Source organism: Drosophila takahashii, chromosome 2L, assembly GCF_030179915.1.
Source record: "Drosophila takahashii strain IR98-3 E-12201 chromosome 2L, DtakHiC1v2, whole genome shotgun sequence".
NCBI classification, from domain to species: Eukaryota; Metazoa; Arthropoda; class Insecta; order Diptera; family Drosophilidae; genus Drosophila; species Drosophila takahashii.
Genome location: NC_091678.1, coordinates 5501324 through 5526012, shown reverse-complemented (window position 1 = coordinate 5526012; position 24689 = coordinate 5501324). Strand labels below are relative to the sequence as shown.

The 24689-nt window shown below is 39.1% G+C and overlaps 4 protein-coding genes and 1 pseudogene across 5 annotated transcripts; 3 read left to right on the top strand and 2 right to left on the bottom strand.

Moving 5' to 3' along the window:
* Positions 1–7140: 7140 nt before the first annotated feature.
* Cdlc2 (Cytoplasmic dynein light chain 2) lies at positions 7141–7861 on the bottom strand. Its single transcript, XM_070211644.1, has 2 exons — positions 7703–7861; positions 7141–7652 (listed from the first exon to the last, which is right to left on the bottom strand). Exon 2 carries the CDS (start codon positions 7613–7615, stop codon positions 7346–7348), a length of 270 nt encoding a protein of 89 aa, XP_070067745.1. The 5' UTR covers positions 7616–7652; positions 7703–7861; the 3' UTR covers positions 7141–7345.
* A 484-nt stretch (positions 7862–8345) lies between these two features.
* On the top strand, positions 8346–9010 carry LOC138911798 (S-phase kinase-associated protein 1 pseudogene; annotated as a pseudogene).
* Positions 8879–9702, top strand: LOC108063056 (uncharacterized). Of its 2 annotated transcripts, none has more exons than XM_017150003.3 (4): positions 8879–9224; positions 9277–9401; positions 9458–9539; positions 9594–9702. In XM_017150003.3, exons 1-4 carry the CDS (start codon positions 9083–9085, stop codon positions 9674–9676), a joined length of 432 nt encoding a protein of 143 aa, XP_017005492.3. In that variant the 5' UTR covers positions 8879–9082; the 3' UTR covers positions 9677–9702. The 2 variants fall into 2 exon arrangements, with proteins under 2 accessions (XP_017005492.3, XP_070067693.1); XM_070211592.1 differs by having other exon boundaries at positions 9070–9211.
* Positions 9703–18221: 8519 nt separating this feature from the next.
* LOC108057791 (ubiquitin-conjugating enzyme E2-24 kDa) lies at positions 18222–19133 on the bottom strand. Its single transcript, XM_017142225.3, has 2 exons — positions 18524–19133; positions 18222–18460 (listed from the first exon to the last, which is right to left on the bottom strand). Exons 1-2 carry the CDS (start codon positions 19012–19014, stop codon positions 18442–18444), a joined length of 510 nt encoding a protein of 169 aa, XP_016997714.1. The 5' UTR covers positions 19015–19133; the 3' UTR covers positions 18222–18441.
* Positions 19134–22896: 3763 nt separating this feature from the next.
* LOC108057782 (uncharacterized) lies at positions 22897–23646 on the top strand. The gene has a single exon (XM_070213551.1). It carries the CDS (start codon positions 22897–22899, stop codon positions 23644–23646), a length of 750 nt encoding a protein of 249 aa, XP_070069652.1.
* Positions 23647–24689: the final 1043 nt, after the last annotated feature.

Here is a 24689-nt window from a genome sequence, read left to right as displayed (position 1 = left end):
CCGAGCTCATTGCTTAATTTATTAAACGATATTTATTTCAAATAAAATATCATTTAATTGAAGCCTATTCTGTGACACATGCTTTTAAACCGAAATTGATCCCTAAAACTTTGAACAGCGATAAGCCGACTTGGCATTATTAACTATTGAAAAGGGAATTGTTTGCTTTATCTGCTGAATAATAAATACAGTTTAATTGAAAACGTTTTCATGATGACAAGGAAATTGAATCCTATCAGCGAGCAAATGATTTTGCCAGCACACACTCATAGAAAAAAGAGGCAAAATGCAAATTCAGATGGAGATTAAAAAGCATTATAAATAATTCCGATTGTGTGAATCCCTCCATTGTTCACTGCTCGTTGTTCACTGGCATTTGACTAGCTCATCAAGTGCTTTCAATTAAAGATGATTAAGCGTTTTCCATTCGGATTCGGATTCGCACTGCAAGACAATAAATCCCATTTTCTTGTCGTCATCTCCGTCCTCTGACTCTCTGCCAAAAGCCAATTGTTTGACAATTTAATTATTCAACACATTACGCATACGCAGTGTGCGCCGGTGACTGCCTGTCTACCAGGGTGTAGACATGCAATATGTTTGCCTAGCTGCAGATGCCAACTTGCAACTTTTAGCCAACTCCCGGGCAACTTATAATTACTTAATGCTCGACTCGGAAAATGTGTCTCCAGCCCCAGAAAGTCGTCGGTTTTAGCCTCACAGACGGCGCAAAGTGAATAAACCTTTTAACTCTTTAGACACATTTTTTAGCCCCATTTTTTTCGTAACTTTTCGCCTGGCTTTTCTTCCGCTTTTGCCTAATGAACAAACGCCACAGGAAGCACTCAAGGGCGAAAAGCTCAGCAGAACTGCAAATGCAGAAAAATATAGTGAAAAGAAAATCATATAAAAAGGAAAGTGCCACGAGGACCAAAAAAATAATAATAATCGCGGGCGTCAAAAGTATGATGCTCAAACAAGATCTGCAAGTTTTTTATATCTTAATTTAATTAAGCTAACAAAAGGCTGCAGGGAATCTCAGATGCAAAGAAATATGGACTTTGCCATGGGGAACTAAAATCATCAAAAGAAAAGGAATGGGAAGTAAGGCTAAAAATTAGGAAATCTTCTCAGTTACTTAAAATATTCTTCAATTGAAATATTCTGAAAAATTCTTATGTAAATATTTTATTTATAATATTTTATTATTTTTTGGAAATATTTTCCAATCGTATTCGAACCCTACAAAATCCTCATTATCGAACAGCTTTAAGTGTTATGGGGATTTTGGGTAGACCAATCATGGCAATTCCAACAACACGGATTAACATGTGTCGACAAATGCTGAAAAGCTTTTCAAAGTCTTCAGCAGCATTCCGCTAAATTAATGTTAAAATGCAAGGACCCAGGAGGTGGGTGGTTGGGCGTCGGGCCGTTCGAGGGTGGTGGACCGCCATCCAGTGGTTTGTGTGGGCGTGGCGGGTGGGCATTCAGAGCGTGCTTTGTGCGAGCCTTGTTATAAAGCATTAATCAAGCATACCTGCTGGGCACCCCCAATCCCAACCCCTTCTCCCCGCCACTGCGGCTTTTGCCTTTGCTTGTTTGTGGTGGCGACAACGACGCACGACGCACCACCCAACCACCCACTCGTCCAGTGGCTCAACCCCACATCCACCACCATTCAAAAGGGCACTAAATTGCCGCTCATTATGATGGGCTGACAAAACACGCATGGGTTAGTGGTGACAGTGTGATTTTAGGAGAAGTATTATAGAAAAACTTGACTTCGAAACATTTTTAGGGATCTTAGAAAGGTACCTAAAAATATATATTGCCAAGATATTAATTCCGAAATTATTGTAGTGCAAATGAAAAATAGAAAAACTTGACTTCGAAACATTTTTAGGGATCTTAGAAAGGTACCTAAAAATATATAATGCCAAGATATTAATTCCGAAATTATTGTAGTGCAAATGAAAAATACAATTTAAATACATGTTGTTATTTTCACTATTGATAAGCTTGAATAAATATTTGAAATTATAAAATATACTTAGTAATAATAAATAGTTATTACATTTTTGTTTAACTATTTAAAAAATATTTTTTTTATTTTAATAATTTATTTAAATCCCATTACAATTTCACGCTCTCATCTCTGACCCTTAAACCAATTTGTGTACGTGAGTGTGTGTCCCTTTTGCAATTTTCCAGCTAAATGGCATACATTAATTAACGGTTTTGTGCGACAGACGACTCGGGTCCAGATCCAGGTTCAGATTCAGTTTCAGGTCCAGACCCCGGAATGGCATTCATTCTGAGCCTGAGCCCTGAGCCCCATGCCCTCGGCTCACGAAAAAGATTAATGGTGCGCTATTAATGTGTAATGACAAATGTTAGTGCCCCCCAAAGCCACGCCCCTCGGCCTTCAACTCCCGCCTCCTCTTTTATATGGAGGTCTCACTTCGGCGATGAATGGATTTTCGTACCTCTGCCCCGTGGTGTCCATCCATTTGCCGAAAATGATTGAAATAAATATTTAATTACGGTGCCAAAGTGCAGCGGCAGCAAAAGCTTCAACGGCAGGCAAACAAAGCAAAAAGCAACTTTGCTCTAAATTTTCATAAAAAATTCAATGCCACGCTCCGACAACAGCCGACAACGATATGCAATAAAGTGCGGGCAGCAAAATGTGTCACCGTGTTACAAATAAAACCAAATGGGGGTCTCTCAAGGAAGCTCGAAGCGAATGGAGGATACACTTGAAGGGGAAAATTAAAGGATAAGAAAAATCTTTAAATTACTGGAATATTATCAGAAAGTTCCTCATCTAAAAAAGCAACATTAATATTTTTAAAAAAAATTAAAAACTGGAATTATAGGCAAAAAGACATAGCTTATAGAACCAGTTGCAGTTGTGAGGGTATAAAAATATCTAATAAATAATTATCAAAGATAACACATTTTGAAAATTGCTACTCTAATGGCAAATAAATAGAAGGCTTTGAATAGATATCCATGCTGAATTAAGTTATTCCATAAAGCTATGCAAATGTGTTTATATCTTTATATTTATTTAGATTCTTAGAGCTCAAATACACTGTTTTAATTCCATTATCAAGCCAACGTGATCCCTATTCCGAAATACCCCATGAAATGGGAATAAAACCAAACAGCTACATCAGAGACCTTAGCAACAACATCAACGTCAGCGTCAAAGTGACAACAACAGAACTCTGGCCAGATCGTTCCGAGAACTAGAGATATGGCCCCGGAATCGGAGGTGGGACTGCAAGGTGGGACCCGTGAGGTGGACACTTTGACCAACTGTTGTGCTGTTGCGGCAAACAAGTAAATAAATGACAAACTAAAGCCAAATTAAGTAAATAAAATTGTTGCCGCTGTCAGGGGCATAAAGTGACGCCTGACACGGACACGAGAACATGGACTCAGGACATGGGACACGGAATACAGGGTAGAGGACTCCAGGACTCCGGACCTGGAGACTGACAGGACACAGGTTCGGGATCTCAGACGCAGGACTTCAGTGTCGTGTGACAGGCCTGAAAATGTCAACAAGTTGACTGCAAACGACAAAAACACACACTCACACATGACTAAAATGTTACAAAAACTATAGTCAAGTCAAAGATCAGGCCGAGGTTAAAGGTTACGGATATGCTTTAATGTTGAAAAAAGCTAAGAAAAATTAAACTGAAAAAAAGGACGATAACCTCGGAGGATTTTCAGTCCAGCCTAGACAAACCCAAAAGACTTCGGACTCGCAATGGGCAGACAAACGCTGACATCTGTCAAAACGAAAAGCGCACAATTTATCACAGGCAACAATGACGAAAATAAAACCTACAAGAGCACTGGGGAAATCCAAAGAGGAGACAATGGGAGCTCGATAAGAACGGAAGCTATGGAGTACCAAAACTTTATTTCTTATTCATAACTTAATATGTATACATATGTCGCCTAAATATTTCAAATTAATATTTTTTTAGTTACAAAATTCATACACTAAATTTTTTTTTTAAATATGATACAATATTAATTTTTTTTTAATTTAATAAAAAAAACCTCATATAAACTAAAATACCCTTATATCATTACCTACGGGTATAGATCCCTACAATTACTATTTACACTTTCACAAAAGAAAAGCAAGAAAAGCCTAAAGCCTTAAAGCGACAAATGATAACGAAGAAGTTTTTAGATGGACACCCAAATCCTGGTTCAAGCCGAGAAACGAGCTTAGAAGTGGTAAAAGAAGGCAAAAGTGGCAGGATAGAGGAAGGAGCCTCCTTGACGACAATGGAATTGGTCAGGCAGAGATAGTGGCCAAAAGGAAAGGGGAAAACGACACGAGACAAGCTCGGGTTGATGATACATAAGCCAAATGAAAAATCGACTCCCCAAGTGGGTGACTTCTGCATGTGTCCTTGCGGATCCTTGCAGCCTCATTCATCACACTACCCCGAAAAAAAAGGGGAAAAAACTCTGAAGGAGAATGCAACTTCCGCCATCTCTTCATCTTTTGTTTTCGCTTTTTTTCCTGAGATTATTTTGTTTTATGTGGGCGATTATCAAGCGAAAAGGGCTTATGGAAATTCACTGACCACGCCTAAGACATTTTCATATGTGGAAGGTTCTTAAAACGTTATTTTTAATCATATATATTTATCTGATTTATTTTACAGAGTACAAGCTCTTCGCTGCCGGGCAGAAAAGTAATTTTGCCATTTTAATTTTTGGTACAAATTCGGAACATTTATTTTTGTTAAATGAAAATTTGCTGTGACTTTTTATACAGTGCGGTTTTTATAGTTTGTTGGCTGTACGTTGGGCTACCTCCCCCCACCTCCGCCTCCTGTCTTGTTTGTGTTTCATTAAGATTTTTTGTCATTGTCGAGAGTCCTCTCGACTCCGGTCTGCGATAAAACTAATGTTGACTTTGGACTGACCCGCTTTGCTGGCTCATATATGAATATACATTCGTGCACTCGGGCAGCAGCAAAAAATGGCAATAATTATAGCTGCTGAGGTCACAAAAAGTTAACATATCCATGTGCGTATGTTTCTGTGGTCGGTTTGGTTTCATTTCGTTCGGTTTGGTTTGGTTGGGTTTTCGTATGGTTTTTCTAGCTCGGCGTCCAAGTAAAATGCAATTACACTCGTATCCATTGCACTCGCAATTGTTCCACTGTCTGTGTGCATCGGTGTGTGTTCAAGTTATGTTGTGCAATTTTATATTGAGGTCACTGCTACTGACAGTAATTTATAAAAGTTTTGTTCATTTTTTCAACCGGGTGCCCGGGGCACAAAAAAAGGTCAAGAGATTTGCTCATTTGTAGTCACTTGATGTTGGCTGCGAAGGGCGAAAGGGACTGTGGGAGATTAAATTGGAATTATGTGGGAACAAAACAAAGCGGTGAGTAGGCAAAAAGTAAATTTACTAGTTGATTTTTTATCATTTCTATAGGGGAAAAAATCAATGTATATGTAAGGTTCTTCTTTTGTCATATTATCCCTTTATAATAATTTATTTAAAAGTTTATGAATTAAATGCGATTTTTTTTATATTTTTGTAAATTAAACTTGTTGGTAAATATATAAAATGTTATCCTATTTTTTTTTATTTCAGATTTTTCAAGCAACACAAAAATTAATTTTTTTAACAATAGAAAATATATTTTAGAATATCTATTTTAAAAAAATTTTTAATTACAAACCAATATGTTTTTAAAAACGCTTTTTAAGGCATCCGCCAAATCAACGAGAACAACTAGTTACTAGTCAACACCAGCGCCATCTATCTTCTCGTTAGTTCGAAAATCCCAGTCTCCTTTTTCTAATGCGCAGACTCAACATATCCTGGAGCACAAAATACTATTACTCATTCAGCCCAGTGAAAGCAGAGGCTCGGCAGGAAAACACAGGAACAGCTGGCCGGAGTTCGAACTTCACTTCAAAAATGAAATAAGTGGGAAATGGATGTGCAGGAAGTCAAAGGATGGGCGGCAATATTTAAGTAAAGCCCAGACATTTGTAGGAGCTTTACTTTTAATAACGCAATGCATAAAAAATATATCTTACTCGTATTACAGAAAGGTAAAAAATATTAATAAGGGCTTTGTCTGGGAGAGCGTAAAACTGATTGCGTGGCACTTAAATTTTTACGACCCGCCTTGGCCTTCAAGTGCGGCATTACATTTCGGCCCGGTTTTTGTATCCCGCTGCCGTATTTAAGCGAGCCATGAAATATGCATGAGAATCTGTCTGACCGACCGATCCCCATCGAAATGCGGATGCAGGAGTTCGAAAAACAGAAAATCGGGCGCCAGCTGGCGGAAAATCGGGGGGACAAGGCCAAAAGTCGCCGAACTGTGAAAGCGGCTCAAACCAACTATAAACACCCACTCGGCAAAAAAAACATTTTCATATGTTGCGCCTGCCGGCCAAGTGCAAAAGTATTTCGCAAAATATATTTTCTCACCCGTTGCGAACTTTATTAATATTATTTTTATGATTATTATTGCGGCCCTGGACGTGAGCTGGCATAATTACCCGAACGACGTCCTGTCCGAAATTGGCCAATCGCAGTGATAATAAAAACGCATAAATGCCACCGCCGCCAGCACATGGAAGCACAACGGACAGCGACAATATTTTAATTAACTTAATTAAGCAATTTTTATTTGCCCACAGCCAGGTGAGGCATCCCGAATTTCCCATTTCCCTGGGAAAATCGTGCTCCCTTTGTTTGCCTTCTGATGAACTCGAAGGACATTATGAATGCAGGAATTAACCCAAAAAGCATTATCAGATGTGTCCAGGTCCGGCTGAATCAGCAAGGAATATGCAGGGTGAAACGTGGGATAAAATTTGGGCGATTGTAAACTTTAAACTTTAATCGGCATTCGTAGAACTACCAATGTGGCGCCCACATATTTAAAGTATTTGTAAAAGTTTAAATGTCATTTTGTTGTGTTTAATAATACTATCGAAATGTAGAAAAAAATTTTTAAAATCGAAAACAAGATGGAGCCAGTAGCTTAAAGGGAATCTGATAGTTGAAGTACTCGACTATAGCGTTCTCTCTTGATTTAAATAATAAAAAATAAAAACCAATAATTAAGCAAGCATTCAGTTTAATTAATTTCAGAATGAGTCAGCACTGGCAGGGCATTTAGAATTTGGGCAAACAATATTAACGAGTAAGTTGAGTAACCCTCGGCCGAGGTTACAATTCAAGGAAAGTGTAGTACTTGGCATGCTCCTCCGGTAAACAACGTTGGGCGCCAATTGCTTTTTGTGGGATGGGTTGTGTATGGGGCAGTTAACCGCTCTTGAAGAGCAGAATGGCCACTTGGCCCAAGTAGAAGTAAATGAAGTGGCGAGTCTCATGGGTCACATAGGATCCGAAGTTGCGGCCGACGATGCAGTGCCAGGTGGGATTGTACTTCTTGTCGAACTCCTTCTTAATGTAGGCGGCAATGTCCTTCTCGATGTTGTACTTCTCCAAAGCCTGGGTGGCGCAGTCGACAGCGTCCTGCTGCATCTCCTCGCTCATGTCTGCATTCTTGATCACCGCCTTGCGATCAGACATCGTGAATGGTTTTATGCGTATTCCTCTTGCTGGTTATCTTGGGGGAATATTATTAGTTTTGTCGCAGCACTTCGTTTATTTTCTTACACTCAATGCTCCCTGGGGATCTTTTGGCTTTTGGTCTTGCTCTGTTCAATTTTACTTTTCAGTGAAGTGAAATTTTTACTTTCGGAAGCTAAAGTCACAATTACACCTACTAAGTTTTTTGGCAATGTCGTTAATTGTCAAAAATTCCAGCAAATCAACAACCACGTTTCTTTGGAAAACAGAGTTGCCACCCTATTTAATTGAAAAGAGGTGCATTTTTCCCGGGCACGGTCACACTGCTCCGTTTTTGTTCAACTTTACTTCTCACTGAAAAGTTTTCAGTGAAGTAAAATGTTTACTTCCTGAAGGCGGAGTCCCAAGTACACCTACTACATTTTCGCAAAGTAAGCATTTGTCGGAAACTCCAGCAATTCAACAACCTCGTTTCTCTGGAAAACAGAGTTGCCACCCTATTTTATTGAAAAGTTCTTAGTTTTTTAGGCACGGTCACACTGCTGCACTTCTGCTTGCTCTGTTCAATTTTACTTTTTAGCGAAGTGAAATTTGTACTTTATGAAGGTAGAGCTATTAAGTTTTTGTCAAGTTATCAATTGTCAGAAATTCCAGCAAGTCAACAACCTCGTTTCTTTGGAAAACAGAGTTGCCACCCTATTTCATGAAAAAGATATGCATTTTGTTGCTCATCCAGGCACGGTCACACTGAACCATTTTAATTGCAGATATTTAAGAAATAGCGTGTACAAAAACAAGGGCAAAATGATTAAAATCAGGTTGCGAACCTCGGACGGGGAGACCTTCGAGACGGACACCCAGGTCGTCAAGTGCTCCGGTCTGATCATGACCTTGCTGAAGGACAGCGGCGAGGAGGTCGAAGAGAACGCCCTTGTGCTGCTGCCCTGTGTGACCTCGACCGCTCTTCGCAGAGTGCTCACCTGGGCGCAATTCCACAAGGACGATGATGAGGGTAAGGACAAGCGCACCATCAGCTCCTGGGATGCCCGATTCCTGGAAGTCGACAAGGACACCCTGTTTCAGCTCGTCCTGGCGGCTGACTATCTGAAAATCCAGGACCTGCTGGACCTCACGTGTGATGTGGTGTCCACTATGGTTCACGGCAAGACTCCGGAGCAGATGCGCAAGTTCTTCAATATCAACATAGACTTTAAGCCCGCCGAGTGGGAATAGGTGCTCCGGGAGAAGAAAGAGATGGCCCAAAATCAAGTTAAGAAGATTAAAAAGCGAGCTACATATAAATGAATAAGAACCTTTTGATTTTACTTTTATAAACATGTAAACATATTTTCAAAGATCCAGTTCCCTATGAAAGAAAGGGCTAAAATCTTTAACGAGCTCCAATTTACTAAGAATTGTCAAACATAATTTTGGAGAAATAAAAATCTTTTCGTTTACCACACATAAATGAATGAATGGTATGGCATACCGGAAACCAAACGTAAAACCGATCGGAAAGTTATACGCTTTTATGCCTGGTGGCTCATAGTATGGGGAATTCTTCTGGCACTTTTTATGTGCTTTTCGGTTTATCAGGTATTTCAGTTTGGTAAGTGATTGAAAAAATATAAGGATATTATATTATCAATCTACCATTTCAGAACATGACCGTAGAAAATATCGTTCCTTTAAATTTATATCCATGGTGATATGGGTGATATTTTTGGGACTTTGCTCAGTATTGATGGTAATCTCTGGTCTCTTCCTGATTGGCGGCGTTAAAAAGGTAAAATATTAATCATGTGATTAAGAATTACTGGAATTTATATTAACTTTTAACAGGATGGAAGGAAAAATCTGCATAGGGGGAAAATTATCAGTTTTATTTATCCTATTGCATATTGGTATCTTATCTACCCAATCAGTAAGTGTATTTGACCATCCTTACGACTTTTATTCTGTCCCTTTTCCTTATTAGTTATACATATCCTGTGCATAATATACCTAAACAGATATGTGAAGAAAACATGGGAAGATGATGTAAACAATATTCAATCATGATTAAGAATTAAATAACATAATCCATATGTCAAGCATATTTTTTTAGTAACGCCTTAATATAGGGATTATTACATCCCTATGGTCACGTGATCAACATGCAAATGGCATTAGAGTGGAAGGAAAAGCTTAACGACTCTGGGCTTCGAGCAACTTCAAATCACAATCGCATGACACGAGTTGCAGGCCGGAATTTGCACTTAATATGAAATTCGTTAATTTCCTCGCTGCTCCTTTCCCCATTTTCCCATTTCCACACTGCAAAAAGGTTGTTAAATTCGATTGGACATGCAATCAGCTCACGAGACTCCAACTGCCGGGGGGGGTAAAATTTTAGATTGAATTTTAATAACAGCATTGCGCGGACACTAATCAAGTAATGCAACCAATTTGGAACAGGTTCGAGGCAAACGAGTGTGCTTATCCTTGTGTCCCAAAGAACGACAACATTGTGAACAAATTTCACTTGTTTTTCCTAATGAAAACGCTAATTTATTGGACACACGCCATGCTTATGGTCACGGTTCCTTCGCCCAGGTACTTTTCTGAGCTTTTGTAATCTAATTTATAGTGGGTTTACCTGGGCTTGAAAGCCGCCTTTTGGCCACTTCCGCTGGGTTCCCATCATTCACATTCAACCAAATCATTTATCATACGTAATTTGGGTTATTAAATGGGGAATCCGGATATTAGAACTGATTTTTGAAGCGCAGTGCAGAAGGATTTTGGGCGTATTATAAGAGGAAAGAGTTTTTAAAAATGCTATAAATCTCTAGAAATGTTTAAATATATTAAGATAATAAATGTATTATTTAATACAATTTTGTTAAGAAAGTCTAGTCAGTCGTTCAGGTTTAAACGTTGAATATTTTCATAGCTCCTTATCTTTAGTTTAAGTACCCAATAAGTTGTTTCTCTGACTTGAAGCTCCTTGTGCCTGCACTGGATTTTCTGACAGGACTCAATTGAGAATATGAAAAGTAACTTCATAACCGCATGTTAAATCCTTGCTGCCCTGCCACGCCCCCTTTTATCCTGCTCGAGCTTTTTGTGCCACATCCTGTGCAGCGCAAGAGCAACACAATTGCACAATATTTCCGGGCGAAGGTAATAAATAAATTGCATACGTAATTAAAATCGACGACTCTGCACAGGACTCTGAACTTGGGCACCTCCTTCTCAGCAGCAATTACAGCAACAGCAAAAGCAACACAGTGGCAGCACCAACAACAAAAGGAACAATAAGGACAAAAGTTTTCTGACTTGACTTGTGTGTGCTTCCCCTTTAACGTCAACTGTATTTCTTTTTCCCATTTTCCCGCTCCTCGGTGGCTTTTGTTGCCTGTTGGCAGCTCTTTTGTTTTTTACTCAAGTTGCATGCGAACAACATGAAAATGGTTAATGGAGGTAATGGGGAAATGGGCTGGAAGGTAAGCCACGCCGCCTTAAGTTCTTCCCCGATTCGGGGAATATCCCCTATTTGGCTGAAAAGGTGTAATAACAGCGGATTAGGGAAGCGATTCTGCTCCCCATAACAGAAATTACATTGCTCGTGAGGCTTGTCTACTGGATTTATGGAAGATTTAAATGATGTCTTCAAAGATGCGTATATGATATAAAAATTCATTAACTTACGTAAGAACTATTAACTACAAATATTTATTTAATTAGTAAGAATATATTTCGAAACTAATATTATTTTTGTTAAGTTTTCTTCTTATCCCTTAGCCGTTTATAGAGTATTTAGAGGCACGCCTCACGGATCCTGGGATTGTTTGCTTTTAATTTTACTTCATGAGCAATCAACGTCACCGTCGACATCCCGCCTTGCTTGTTGAACAATTTGCATGACAAAAGCCCAGACTCAGACCTACACCACGTCAAATGCCGAGTATCTTTCACGATTCTGTTGTTCCCTTTATTTGACAAAAGTCAGCCAGAGATTTCTGAAAAAATATATATTCCTTTTTTGCACAACTAGAGGGCATATTCGAGAGTTTCATGCGAAATTCTCGCCTCTCCAGCGTCCTGTTTAAGTTTCTGGCTTTAAGATAAGAGTTATGAAGGCTTAAATGCTCTGCTGGCTGTCGTCAGGCGAGCCATTAAAAAATCAAAACAAGTTAACGGCAACGGTAACCGAACTAGCCGAGGCGATGGCGATGGCGAAAGGCGAACCGGAAACCGGAAGTGAGAACAGGGCTCAGTGCCGCAAGTTTGCGGTGGCGGCGTGCGGCGTGTGCAGGAAGTATACCCGTATATAAGTATAGAACATATAGGGAAAAACACAGTGCGGTACCCAGTCGATGCTAACAACTAATGTTGTTGTGGTTATACAGGCAAACAAAAAGATAAAACACTTTAAACGAATAAAAATATTTTTTAAATAAAAATGGAATAGTATTGTGTTCTATTTAAAATAATTTAAAGTTTAAGAATATATTTAAAGTTTATTTAAGAACATGATTGTAAAAATAATCAGATTTTCTTGGTGTAGCCTTAAATCCATGTCCTGTTACTCCAGACTCGCGATAAAAAAGAAAGATTATGGGTAAAAAGCAGAGGGTCTGGGACTAAGAGGTGTTTGTCTGAGTCTGCCATGTCCATGTGTGAGTTTGTGTGAACGATGCTTACAAGGGTGACCCATGTACGCGACAGAGGACAACAAACGAGGGTCATTTGCCCACTCCTTGCGCTTCCGCCTTTGGGCCAACAAGTCATCGCAAACAGCGGTAGCCATCGCCTGCCATCTTTGTGCTTTAAAAACGTTCGAAATTGCAACGGCATTACGACACACTTGCCCTTGGCCAACTGGAAATTTCTGGGGATAGCACTATCCACTTGGCTCGGGCAGATGTCAGCGTTTTGGCATTATAATGCCATTAACTTTGTCATAATTCAGTGCACCAGCGCAGTTTCGCAGCGACAATTTATGCATAATGAGCACGGTCTTGTCCTGCTTCATACTCCATGCACATGCAACTGGCAACCCAGGGAACAAAATAAAGAAAATATAAATAAATTTGGGAAAATAAAAATATTTCTGTGTAATAATTTTAATTTTTTCTTAACACATTACATTACATACGTACTACATTTTAAATATGGTTTACATTTACAAATTAATACCACATAATATCAAATTGATCATCGTTTCATACTGGTAAAGTAAGTAAAACCTTTTTTCAATACAAGATATTTTATCCAAAGTGTATTTGTTTTTCCAGTTTTATTTTACCTGTTGAAGCACATCTGACTAAAACTGTTTGCTGGGTGGCCCTGGGTCCTCGAAAATGAGCTTCTTGTTTGCCATGTCGCCCGCTGGGTAACTAACTGCAGTCAGCAGTAGTTGGCAGAGTCATATAGCTGGCAAGAGCCCGACATGGCCGAAACCCAGCTATATTAGCGGTGCATATGGAAGCTGCAGCAGTTGTGGGTATAAGGAAGTATCCGAAGGTAGGTGAAATTTCTTGGAAGCTGCCAACAGAAAGCAGAGTTTCACTGGCTTTGCTTAACTCATGACTTGCATTTCAATTGTGGGTGCGTTTGTACAGGGCTTAAACTCGCCTCTCTAAAACGTCAGCGAAAAATTTTTAGGTTATTTGCCTTCATGGTTTTTCGGGGTTTTCCTCTCGGCTCCAGGAATTTATGACACCGCACAAACAGAAAGTAAGGGAAAGGGGGGACGAAGGGGGAAAACATTTTCACATTCTGCATATTTGCATTGGGCAAATTAATTTTGCTTGCCGTATTTACATATTCCACGCTTTATTTTGGTACTTGTGTTTGAGCACAAGTGTAATTGTGTGCCAGCTTCCGTACAAACATATTTGGTTAATTAAAAATGGCTGCGAAATTATATGAGTTTTATCGTAAAATAAAAGGTGTTTCGGGTCTATAAACTAGATTGGATAAAATAGCTAAGTTACTAAAGGTTACAAATATTTTCAATGGTCTTTTCTAAACAATATATTAGTGTAAAGTAGGTTACTTTCGTATATCTCTGTATTTATTTAGCAATATTTAGCAATATACTTTGCCCAAACAGAAAAATCTAAAAAACGTCACTTTTTATGCACCATGTAAATGGATTTTACGGCAAATAAAAAATGAAATCCGCATTCATTTCAATAACCAAAAAACAAACATGTATTTGCCTTCCATTAGGAATATTTATTGTTTTCATTACTCGGCCTGAACAAACTTAACAAGTTCAAGTGGCGAAAATGCACCGCCCTCCAAATAAAATAGAGGGAAATGCCATCACAAGCCATTGTTTGCATGCCCTTTGCATACTTTACAAACAGCTTTTCCTGCTACTTTCGAGTGCATTGGGAAAACTTTCACATTTGTCTCTGTCACAGCGGCAGGCGATCAAAGTTTTCGGCTTAAATTTCTGCATGCACTTCAAACACGCAATTGGCATGTGACGACAAAACATACGAATCGAATTTTTCTTATCTGCCTCCTCTGCTTTCAGTTCCCTTTTTATACCCTTGCAGAGGGTATTATGATTTCAGTCAGAAGTTTGCAACGCAGTGAAGGAGACGTTTCCGACCCCATAAAGTATATATATTCTTGATCAGCATCAATAGCCGAGTCGATCTAGCCATGTCCGTCTGTCCGTCTGTCCGTCTGTCCGACTGTCTGTCCGTCTGTCTGTTTCTACGCAAACTAGTCTCTCAGTTTTTGAGCTATCGGGATGAAACTTTCCCAAAAGTCTTCTTTCTATTGCAGGTAGTATATATGTCGGAACCAACCGGATCGGACAACTATATTTTATAGTTCCCATAGGAAGGATCGGAAAAGAAAACGTTAAAAAAATTCTAGCTTCGGTGTTTTTTGAAATATTACCTTCTACTTTTGGGGATGTTATTTTTTAAATATTTCTGAATTTCGAATTAAATATTTAAAAAATCGGACTACTATATCATATAGCTGTCATAGGAACGATCGGTAAATTAATAGAAAAGTAATAGGAAATAAATTCTAGCTTCTTTGGTTTTTATTGTATTATCTTCTACTCTAGGATATGACTCTTTTTAAATATTTTCGAATTTCAATTTTAATTTGATCAAAATCGGACGACTATATCATATAGCTGCCATAGGAACGATCGGAAAATTAATGAGAAATATAAGAAAATTGAACATTTTTGCGATTTGTTAATTAATAGGAATGATCTGCAAGGGTATATAAGCTTCGGCTGGCCGAAGCTAGCTTCCTTTCTTGTTTTTGTTGATATTTCAATTTGAAAAGTTTGACTTAGTTTCCTCAGTGCTGGCAGCTTTTCGATTAAAGTTTTGCATGCGGCAGATTAAAAACTTTCCTATCCCAAGTTGGAGCAACTTTTGTTCCTCAGTCTTTTTTTTTTGCTTTCTGTGGCATTTTTAACATTTCTTGGCTACATCTGGAGTTCACATTCGATTGCCAAGTGGAACAGCATCAAGCCAAAGTGATTTTAATGGGTTACCAGAGGAATTTACTACAACTATGGATGAGTGACACAGAAAAAGTCATCAATAGCTATGGAATAAAATATTTTAAAAAGAAAATTTTGATTTTGGATATTTTTTAAAAAACTTTACTTCAATTTTCTTTCAACCGTTTAATTCCTTTTGAAAATATCTCAAGAAAGCTAAAATTTCTCCAGACCAGCAAAATAATTTTTTTACACGCACCCACAAACACCCGGAGAAAAACGCTTTCTTTTTAATGTCATTAAGGACTCGTTGGCGTTTTCGCTTTTGACGGTCCACAAAACGAAATAAAAGAGCAGGATGGGAAAAAATTTAAATTTTTAATGCTATTTCAGCGTAATTTGGCAGTTCGTTAGGCTTGTTAGGGGGGCCACTCACACACGTAGCCTCATAAATATGAATAGCAACAAAGAGCCGAGGAGAAAGCAGACGGAGAAAGCTGCAAAACCAAGTGCGATATTTGCGGTATTCTTGTGTGTGTTTGCCACATGACACATCGTTATGCTTTGTTAATGGACTTTGGACCCGGTCTAAATAATGCGAAACGGAAGGGCGGAACAAAATGCGTGGAAAGTCTGTCTCGGCCGGAAAAGCACATCAAATTATATTTAATTATTTAGATCATGTTAATTTGCACTCATTTAAAAGGATGCTCGACGAAATTATCGTCAATTACACTTAACTGCAAAATGATATCGTTAAGAAATCAATTGTATTATATAAAAAAGAAAATATTTTCTTTCAGCTGATTTTGATATACTTTAATTGGGAATTTTTAACTACTTTTAAAATAATTATTAAATTATTAAATTTATTAGGAATTTGACTCTTTTTATTTAGTATTCAAAATTATTTCAACGTTGTTATGTAGTGCTATAGCTAAAATTATCAAATACGAACACCTTTCGCTCAATTTAATTCTAGATTTTGTTTGGCTTAAAGCCTCGTCCTTCTTCCTATCTCTTCCAGACCAAACATACTCACCTAAGCAAATACGCCGAACATTTCGGAATGTCTGGGTGCCACACCCACCGGACTACCCGCCCCCTCCTCCATTTCCAGATAGCAGATCCTAAATGTAACTTTAAACTGCCCGAGGAAAGGCAACAACATCAAACACTTTGCTCCCGGCTTCAGCTCGAAAGCTCGAAAACTGCATGCGTGTGTTTACTCTGCGTTAATGAAGTTGTGTGACGGCTGAGAGGAGGGCGGGGGATGGGGTGGGAAAATTGGGGCTGGAAAATGGTGGGGAGGGGGAGAAATGAGGGGGTGGCTCTGTCTACGCATGCAGACAGCTTAGCGTCATCAGCGCCCTCGTTGGCAAAGGTAAATGGCAACTGTAACGTTAATACCGCTGCACATGAAGCGCAAATGAAATGAAATTGCAGGCAGCCAGACAGAGATATCCCTATAGCTGCCCCTCTCGCTCGCACTTAGGGACATCAGACATCAATGTCAGAGCGTGTCTTCTATGCAATTAGTGCTTTTGTTGATTACGCTGCAAATGTGTGTTGGGGATTTTCGCAGCCGCCACTTAGAGGGTAGCAGGGGTATCTTGATTTCATTTAAGCATGGGAGTCTATCAAAGGAGAAATTTTAAAAAACCCTACGGAATAGTATGAGTTTTCTCTTTAATATTTTCGCCCAAAAATGCAGAAGCTCGGGATTGATTTGCAGATAGATTACTAAGTTTGAAAAGGATTAACAATATTTGAAAAAAGTCGTAGGACTTAAAAAAAACATCCTTATTTGGTTTAAGATTTAGTTTTATTACTTTTTAATTTATTTTTATTTCTTTAATATTGTTAGAGCTCTGAAATTATTTTCTGGATTTTTTTAAAAGGTATTTCATATTCCAAACCTTTTCATTTAGTATGAAATTTGACTTCGCTTACCCTGTTTTAAGATGAAAACTTCATCGTTTGCTCATTGGGTATTCTTAATTAAAGAGAATTTTGAAATGATAAGTGAAAAATGTTGATTAAATATTAATGAGGATTACTAGGGGTTGTGTTTTAGCTACAAGGATACAAAGAGTTGAATACCCTTTTTTCTCTTAAAACATATTCAAGCGCTAAATGCTAGGATTTTTTTTCTTTAACCGATTTCCAAATATGCTGTCCATAATTCTAACGAATAGCTCAACTTATCACAGCCAACCAGAAGCACACACCCTCATCAAAATGATCTATGCGGCCAATCACGAGCATAGCTGAAAAAAATAAAACAATTTTAACAAATTGTTTGAAGAAAAAGCATATTTATAAATATTACAAAAATAGGAGAAAATCGAAGCGGAAGCGGAGGAAACCGGTTAAGGGTGGCACAATAAATGGGAAAACATTAAACAGATTTAAGCAAATTTGTTTTGGTGCGTGTGCCATCAATAACTTTGGCAGCATATTTGACTTGTTAGCCCCGGTTTTTCAGTGCGCCAAAAGGGGTTGTTTGCCAAAAAGGGGTAACCCATCGGAAAAAATAAAAGAGCGGTAAAAGAATTTTGTTTGGCTTTCGGTGGCTCCGTACTCCACGTTCCCACCCTCGCAAAGCTTTCGCTATCTGACTTGGGCTAATGTTTGTCCTTCTCCAACTTCAGCTTCATGCAAATGTGCTCCACTTGGCTGTTGTTTTTCCGAGGAATACCCGTTTGGTTTAAGCCCTCTCAAATGGCCCGAAAAAGTATGCAACACTTGACAGTTTCTGGCAGCAACGTAGCCTGTGCTAATTTCGTGTTTCCTTAGCCCGAACTTTTCTCCATGTAATTTTCAAATCGATAAGCAACAGAGTAGAGCACCTACTTCCTTTGCCCTAGCAAAATATATATTTTCGCATGGAAATCACGAAGTTGATGTCAAAAAAACATTTTCATTCTCTATCGAATTTTTGTGTTGGCCCTGGCGAAAATTCGTTGGCAACGCCATCGGTCGGCCACTCAGAAGTATTACCACAATGGGCGTAGAGGTGTGTGGGCGTGGCTCCCCACTTGCGGCATGAACAATTTCCAAAGTTGTCAATAAGAAAATGAAAAAAAAAGCACCAAGTTTCTCGACAAAAATATACCTTTTATTTATAGCGCATTTTCAATGAGGTGTCAGTTTATTTTTGGAATTTAACATTATTAACGCAATGAATAAAATTAAAAAACAAATGGCAAACACCTAAAACAACTTAACATCTTTTGTATAATTCGGATCGGTTGATGTTGCTGTTTCGTGGAAAAGACCATGGCCTACTTCTAATTTATCGGATGTAAATTTATGTTTTTGGTAAATCCTTACAAGATCTGCCCATCTAATCCATTTTTGCAAACCTAAATAATTGTTCCCTTATTTTTAGATTATGTATTTTTTATGTGAATTTCCAATAGACTCGCCTTTTAGTCCAGAGACGTGCCTTCTTATCATGTTCCTGGCGATTCTTCACATATTCCTTGCCAATGCTGGCCACCAGCGGATCGGCGGGATTACAGTCGGTGAGTAGGGAGCAAATGGACAGCAAAATCTTCGAAATAGTGAGTGCCGGCGACCAGCGTTCCTTCAGAATGTCCAGGCAAATGATGCCCAGTCGGTGGATGTTGCAGTGATAGATGGGCGTGCGAAACACGATCTTTGGCGGTGCAAAGGGATACTCCAGCGGGAAGTATATGTCGAGTTTGAACATTCCGCCCTCGTAAACGGAGTCCGTAGGTCCAATAATCGTGGACGTCCACTCGTACAGATTGTCTTCCTTGGGACCGGCACTGCAGTTGGGCGGCGGATCCCTGGAGATCTCCTCCAGCTCCCTCTGAATGCGCCTGGCCGAAGTCCTGTTGATTTTCCTATTGACGGAAGCATCGCTCTTGCTCTCTGCTGAAGGAGATAACATTGTCAGTTCGAAATAATTCTTCCGTTTATGTAAGTTAAAAAGTTAGTTTTTCTTTTTTGTAAATTTCTGATATGATGACAATGATGCCTTTGTTTGTAGGTTTAAAAACCTAGATTGATTTGAAGTTTTTCACACGGAATATGTGTTTAATTTGTCGGAAAGTTATTTACGAACGAAGCAAGATCATTCAATAATACCAATGGCTAAGATATGATATTTTAAATACTTGTTTGCTCAAAATCAATATACCTTTTATCCTATTTAATACTCTGTAAAAAAATGAGAGGCGTTTTCATACTTCTTGAATACCCAAGCAGGTTGACTAGAGGCAGAACCCTCATCGAGATTGCCGGCAAAATATTTGTTGTTCCCCCTCTCGACTTGTCACTTGCAGTGAGGTGAGCCACAGAAACGACAAAGGATTGACATATTTCAGGTGCCAGAAACTTGAAAATGACGAAATCACATTTCATATTCATGACGTCGCCAGCTCAAAACCAAATTTGTGGGGAAGACTTTCTTTAAGTTTTCTATTACTAATGGAATCAACTTAATAACGGGCTTACAACATCTTTTTGAAGAGTTTGGATTTGCATCAAAAAAATATTTATAATTATTACTGAGAATATTTTTTTTTATTATTCTTTTTTATGTTAAATAATGTTTAAAATAAAACGTATCCACATAGCTAAAAAGCTAAACAGCAAATTAACTATTTATCCGTAGTAACTGAAATTAAAACTTTTTTACCAGTCAGCGAAACTTAGTGGCATTTGCGGTCAAAGTTTGCATTAAAGTTTCTTGCGATTTAAAATGTAAATAGCCGGCAATTAGCTGGAAAACGGCGGCATATGCAGGCTGAAAATTGCACACACAGTGGCTCACAGAAGGACGCGCCTGCATTTTGCCGTCTGTCACCTGGCATCAATGCCCCAGATGCCGCTGGCGTTGTTTCCTCCCCCGCTTTTCCGGTACCCCGCTCTTCCGCCGCCCCCTCCCCCCTTTAAACTGAAAATCAACAATGCAGGCAGCCAAGTGGGAGAGCTCAACAGTGGGCGACGGTGGGTCCTGGGTCCTGGGTCCCATTGTGCCTTTGTTAGCCACTTTTTTTTCGCCCTCACTGTGTGTGAGTGCGTGTGCAGGGGGCATTGTTGAAAGTGATGCCCGACTCCGACTTGTTGCCACATCATCATCATCGTCATTAACATCATCGTCGTCGCAGTCCAGCAAGCAGTCGGCCTGTAATGAGTTTGCCATTTTATTTTATTTATTTGTCCGCGCTTTGTTTCCAGACGACAAACAGCGACAGCCGTGGAAAATTCCTTGCTGCATTTTAAATTCAAATTAAATAATGATTTAAGTGCCCCAAGAGGCTTTGTCAGCACACAAGTGCAGCCGGGCTGGGCTTTTTTATGGGAAGTGGGAGAGCAGAGGGTTCTGATACCCTGATGGAGCGAGTCAGGTGCAGGAATTTCCTCAGGTGTGCTGTACTCAGATAAGCCCGTTTTACCAGCTATTGTTTCTGCGCAAATTGTGTTTAAGAGCTTTTAAATAATATATTTTTTAGTAAAACTTTCTACACAAAAATATATATAATATATTTCTATAAAAAAATTGAGAGTGCTGATGCACTCATAGAAAAGAAAAAAGATTTTAGTTTTCCACATAAAAATCGTTTTTGATGGAAAAATTTAAATAAATATTTTATATTTTCAAAATCGACTTTAAGAAACTTATATTTATACCCAATGCAAAATTTCTGTCCTACTAAACAACCATACATTGCAGTCCTTTTTAATTGCTCTTCCCCTTTTTTGGCTTGACCCAGTTTTGGCCCTTAAGCTCCAATGGCGTTTATTCAGTTGCAAAATACGCAACCGTCAGGACTAGGGGCAAGGACCTCTGGGGCATGCAAACTGGTATAGAAAAACCACTCAATCGGGGGAATATAAATTTAGAAGGAGGGGGAGGGAGAGAGGAATACAACAGCTGGAAAACGGATGGAAAGTTGGACAGTTGGTGGCAAAAGGCAGAAATCAAATTACAATTTCAATATGCGATGCGTACTAAATGTCTGCTGGTGTCAGTTTTGGCTTTCAATGTGCAACATGCAACATTCAACTTGATGTTTACAGTCTATGGATGAGTTTGTATGGGTAGACAGGCCAGAGAGTGTGTGCTTCTGTTGCTGGCTGGTACATTTTGATTTGGCGCCACACACCAAATGGATTTCTTGCCTGTCCATTTAAAACATTTCTATGCAAAAGCACTACAATCTAGAGATGAAAAATATTTTGTTACATTTTTTTCACATTTTGTTGCTAAAAAATAATTACAGAAATAATTTTAAAAAACTATGTTAAATATACTAAACATTATTAAAATTAATTTAAATTCAGACAAATCGTTCCATATTCTGAAATTGTATAATCACAATTTAATTTAATAAAGTAAGATCTACAAAACTGTTTTTGATTTATTATTTGAAAAAAACATTCATTAAAATCACAAAATAAAACAATGAATCACCTTTGAGTGGTTCGTTATTAAAGCACCCGTATGAATCGCAATAATTTATGGCCTAATGTCGACCGTTTTGCCCATCTCTAAACCCAAATACCGTTTACGTTTGCATTTCGTGTGCGTTTCTCTGTCACTTAATGGAATTTATCACATTTTAACTGTGTGACAGGAGCCAGGCTGCCGGTTGCAGGTTCGGACATTTGGAAATTTGGTCCTCCCAACTACCCAACTTTCCTCGTCCTGGCTCATCCTGACTGGTCCTGTGCGTCCAGGTCCTGCTCATCTGCATCAGTCATTGCCATGCATGCGAAATGCTAGCCAAAGTGTCACAGTTATTGATTCGGGGCATAAATAATGCATGGCCAACAAGTGTGCCGGCTTGTTTATTTATTACATGATTTATTCAGGCAAACAACGCTCCAATTAAAAGCATTTTTGAGCGATTAAGTGTAATGTCAAATCCGGTAAACTAGCCGGAAAAACTTTGCCCCAACTTAACGACTCCAGACAGCGATTATTAAATTAAAACGTGAACGGAAAACTTTCATATCCCGCCGAACGATGGCGAACTTTCAACTCTTGCATTTTCCCTCATCTTCTTCCTCCTATAATTTAATTTTAGTGATTTTTTTCTTTTCTTCGCAACTGCAAGGCATAATTTATTATGCGAGGCAAAAATCTTGTGCACCAAATTTGTCACATGGGATAAATAATAAGAAGAAAAGTTTTTCCGCAAAAAATCGAGGATAGCGAAGAGCCGGCAAAAGATGGGGCTTTTGGGAGTTGGGATTTGGCCTGGCCAGATTACTCATACGCCCGTTGGCAGCTTGGTGGAAAAAACTGGTTCTTATATAATAGTGAGATCAGGCGAGCGTGAAATTAGAGCAAAGCTCTCGGTAAGATGAAGCGTGGGAAATTTATGATAGGTTTATAAGCAGCAATGATGCTGTATTTTCAAAGAAAATTTGTGTCATCAAGAGTTTTGAGAGGTACTATTATACAACTGACAAAAATATTTATTAAAATATTATTAGGTTTTTTGTATTTATAAATATTTGGTTTATTAAAGGAGAAAAACGTATATTAATAAAATAAATTTTGAATTAATAATACAGTTTCAAAAGTTGTTGTCAAAAGTAGGCTGTGACTTCACCCTTTGCCCATTACCCTAGGCTGTGAATGTTTCAGACACATCGACCAAAAATCATTAGTTCAATACAGTTCGTTTCTGCTAAATTAGTGTAATATTTTTAAGCAGTAAAATTTGTGCACTACCAAAATACTGAAAAATTCTTTTGATCTCAAAATTTATTTAAAAAAAACGCTTTCTTTACGGTCATGGATACATCGGGGTGCAGTATGTCGGGCTCGATGCGAACGCGTACTTCCATGGGCTCGGAGTCGAGTGTCGGCGACTCTCCCAGTGGCAACAGCACTTCCTCGGGAGTCAGTGTATCGGACTCGGATCGATGTCCGCCCAACTGTGATCGCGATTGCTGCCAAGGGGGCATAAACCGACCTCCGTACGCCAAAGTTCATCCGGAGGACAGGAGGTATGGAATCGTGGTGAGCAACGAAGAGGATCCGCTCAACTGCGTTTACAGCTGTGTCCTGAAGTTCCTGCTAAAACGCTTCGAGCAGTCTGAGGACGAAGTAAGCTCGCTGGGCTTCAGCGAATGCACTGCGGTGGAGAACTCCGACTGCAGTCTGCTGATCTTTTGCACGGACGAACACTCAAAGGAGTGGATCATCAAGGAAACTCAAGCGATTTGTCCGCCCTTCAAATGCACATCCTTCATTCGCCACTTCGTATTGGTGAGGGTGTCCTTTGTCATACCAATAATGACGGAGGAGAGGCGACTCTGCAAGATCTTTCTTCAGTTTGAACGATACAACGGTTTGAACACCGGCAAGTGGTGTGTCGTGAATCAAATACCACTGGATCCTTGCAGCCCTGATTACGAGTCTAAAGTGATTTTCCCCGAAGCGGAGCACGTTGAAATCGTGGCCTACATAGACCCAGATAGTGTTAAAATTATAAAGGAGAATTGCTCCCAGATACGTTACCTAGTCCACCACCTGCACGTGGACTTTTGCCCAAAAATGTAGACCGTCTCAAAGAACTGGAACTAGAAGGCATATCTTATTCTATAGTTATTTGTATAGTTTTGTAAAATTATGTACGCACATCCAGAAAAGAACTGATGAGTATTAATGGCTGATTTCCCTACTGCGAAGCCAAAATAAAGCGAATTTTAGAAAACGTATTTAGTCGAAATTACAAAATATTATATTGGGCTTATCGTCACGACTTCTTCTTCCCTCGCTATGAGATTTTTTATTATTTATTCACATGACAATAATACACTTCCATTTCCAACTAAATCCAATTATTCGGCTCTGATATTGTGGCCACTTTTGCCTTATTGTATGCCGTTTTAATGGAGTAACGACCAAATCGGAGCCAGATCTCTGTGCTTTTTATCGGCGATACAATTGTCTTGGAACCGCCACTAAATATGTCAAAATAAAGGCAAATTTATACACCAGCTGATAAACAGAAATACCAACAAAAAGAAAGCCGGAAAGGCACAGAAAAAGAATTCATTGAAAGAAGGGGCGACTTTTTGGCTGGAGGGGTGCAAAAGCAAAGCTGCAACAATTCCTATCTTGACACTGTCATCTATCCGACTGAAACTGGGGAAATTGGCCCGACACCGGGCTTTCACCCCCCCTGCTTTCCACTTCCCTGCTTGGAAAACCGTCTTCATCTCCGTTTCCATCTTGGGCCGTTTGTTGTTGCCTTGGCACGCCTATCACTCGAATTGAATCAAATTACCTTGTAATCTTAACCTTAAGGTTATTTGCCATTGCCCACAAAAAGCGCTTTGTGCTCGACTGCGTTTAGTTACTATTTGAGTGGAAACTGGAGGAGGAATCTCCACTCCCCCGGGCGGCTTTTCTTTCCTTTCCTTTTCTCCAGCCCCCCGTGAAAGTTGCACCTTTCACACTTGCTCGAGTTTATATAAATGGAAATCTAACGTTACGTCCTATCATGATTGCAAAGTTTAAGTGAGTTTTGTGCCAAGTGCAAAACTGGCTTGGGGTTTCTGATTCTGTTTTTCTTTTTGTTTTCGTTTTTACTTGGGGGA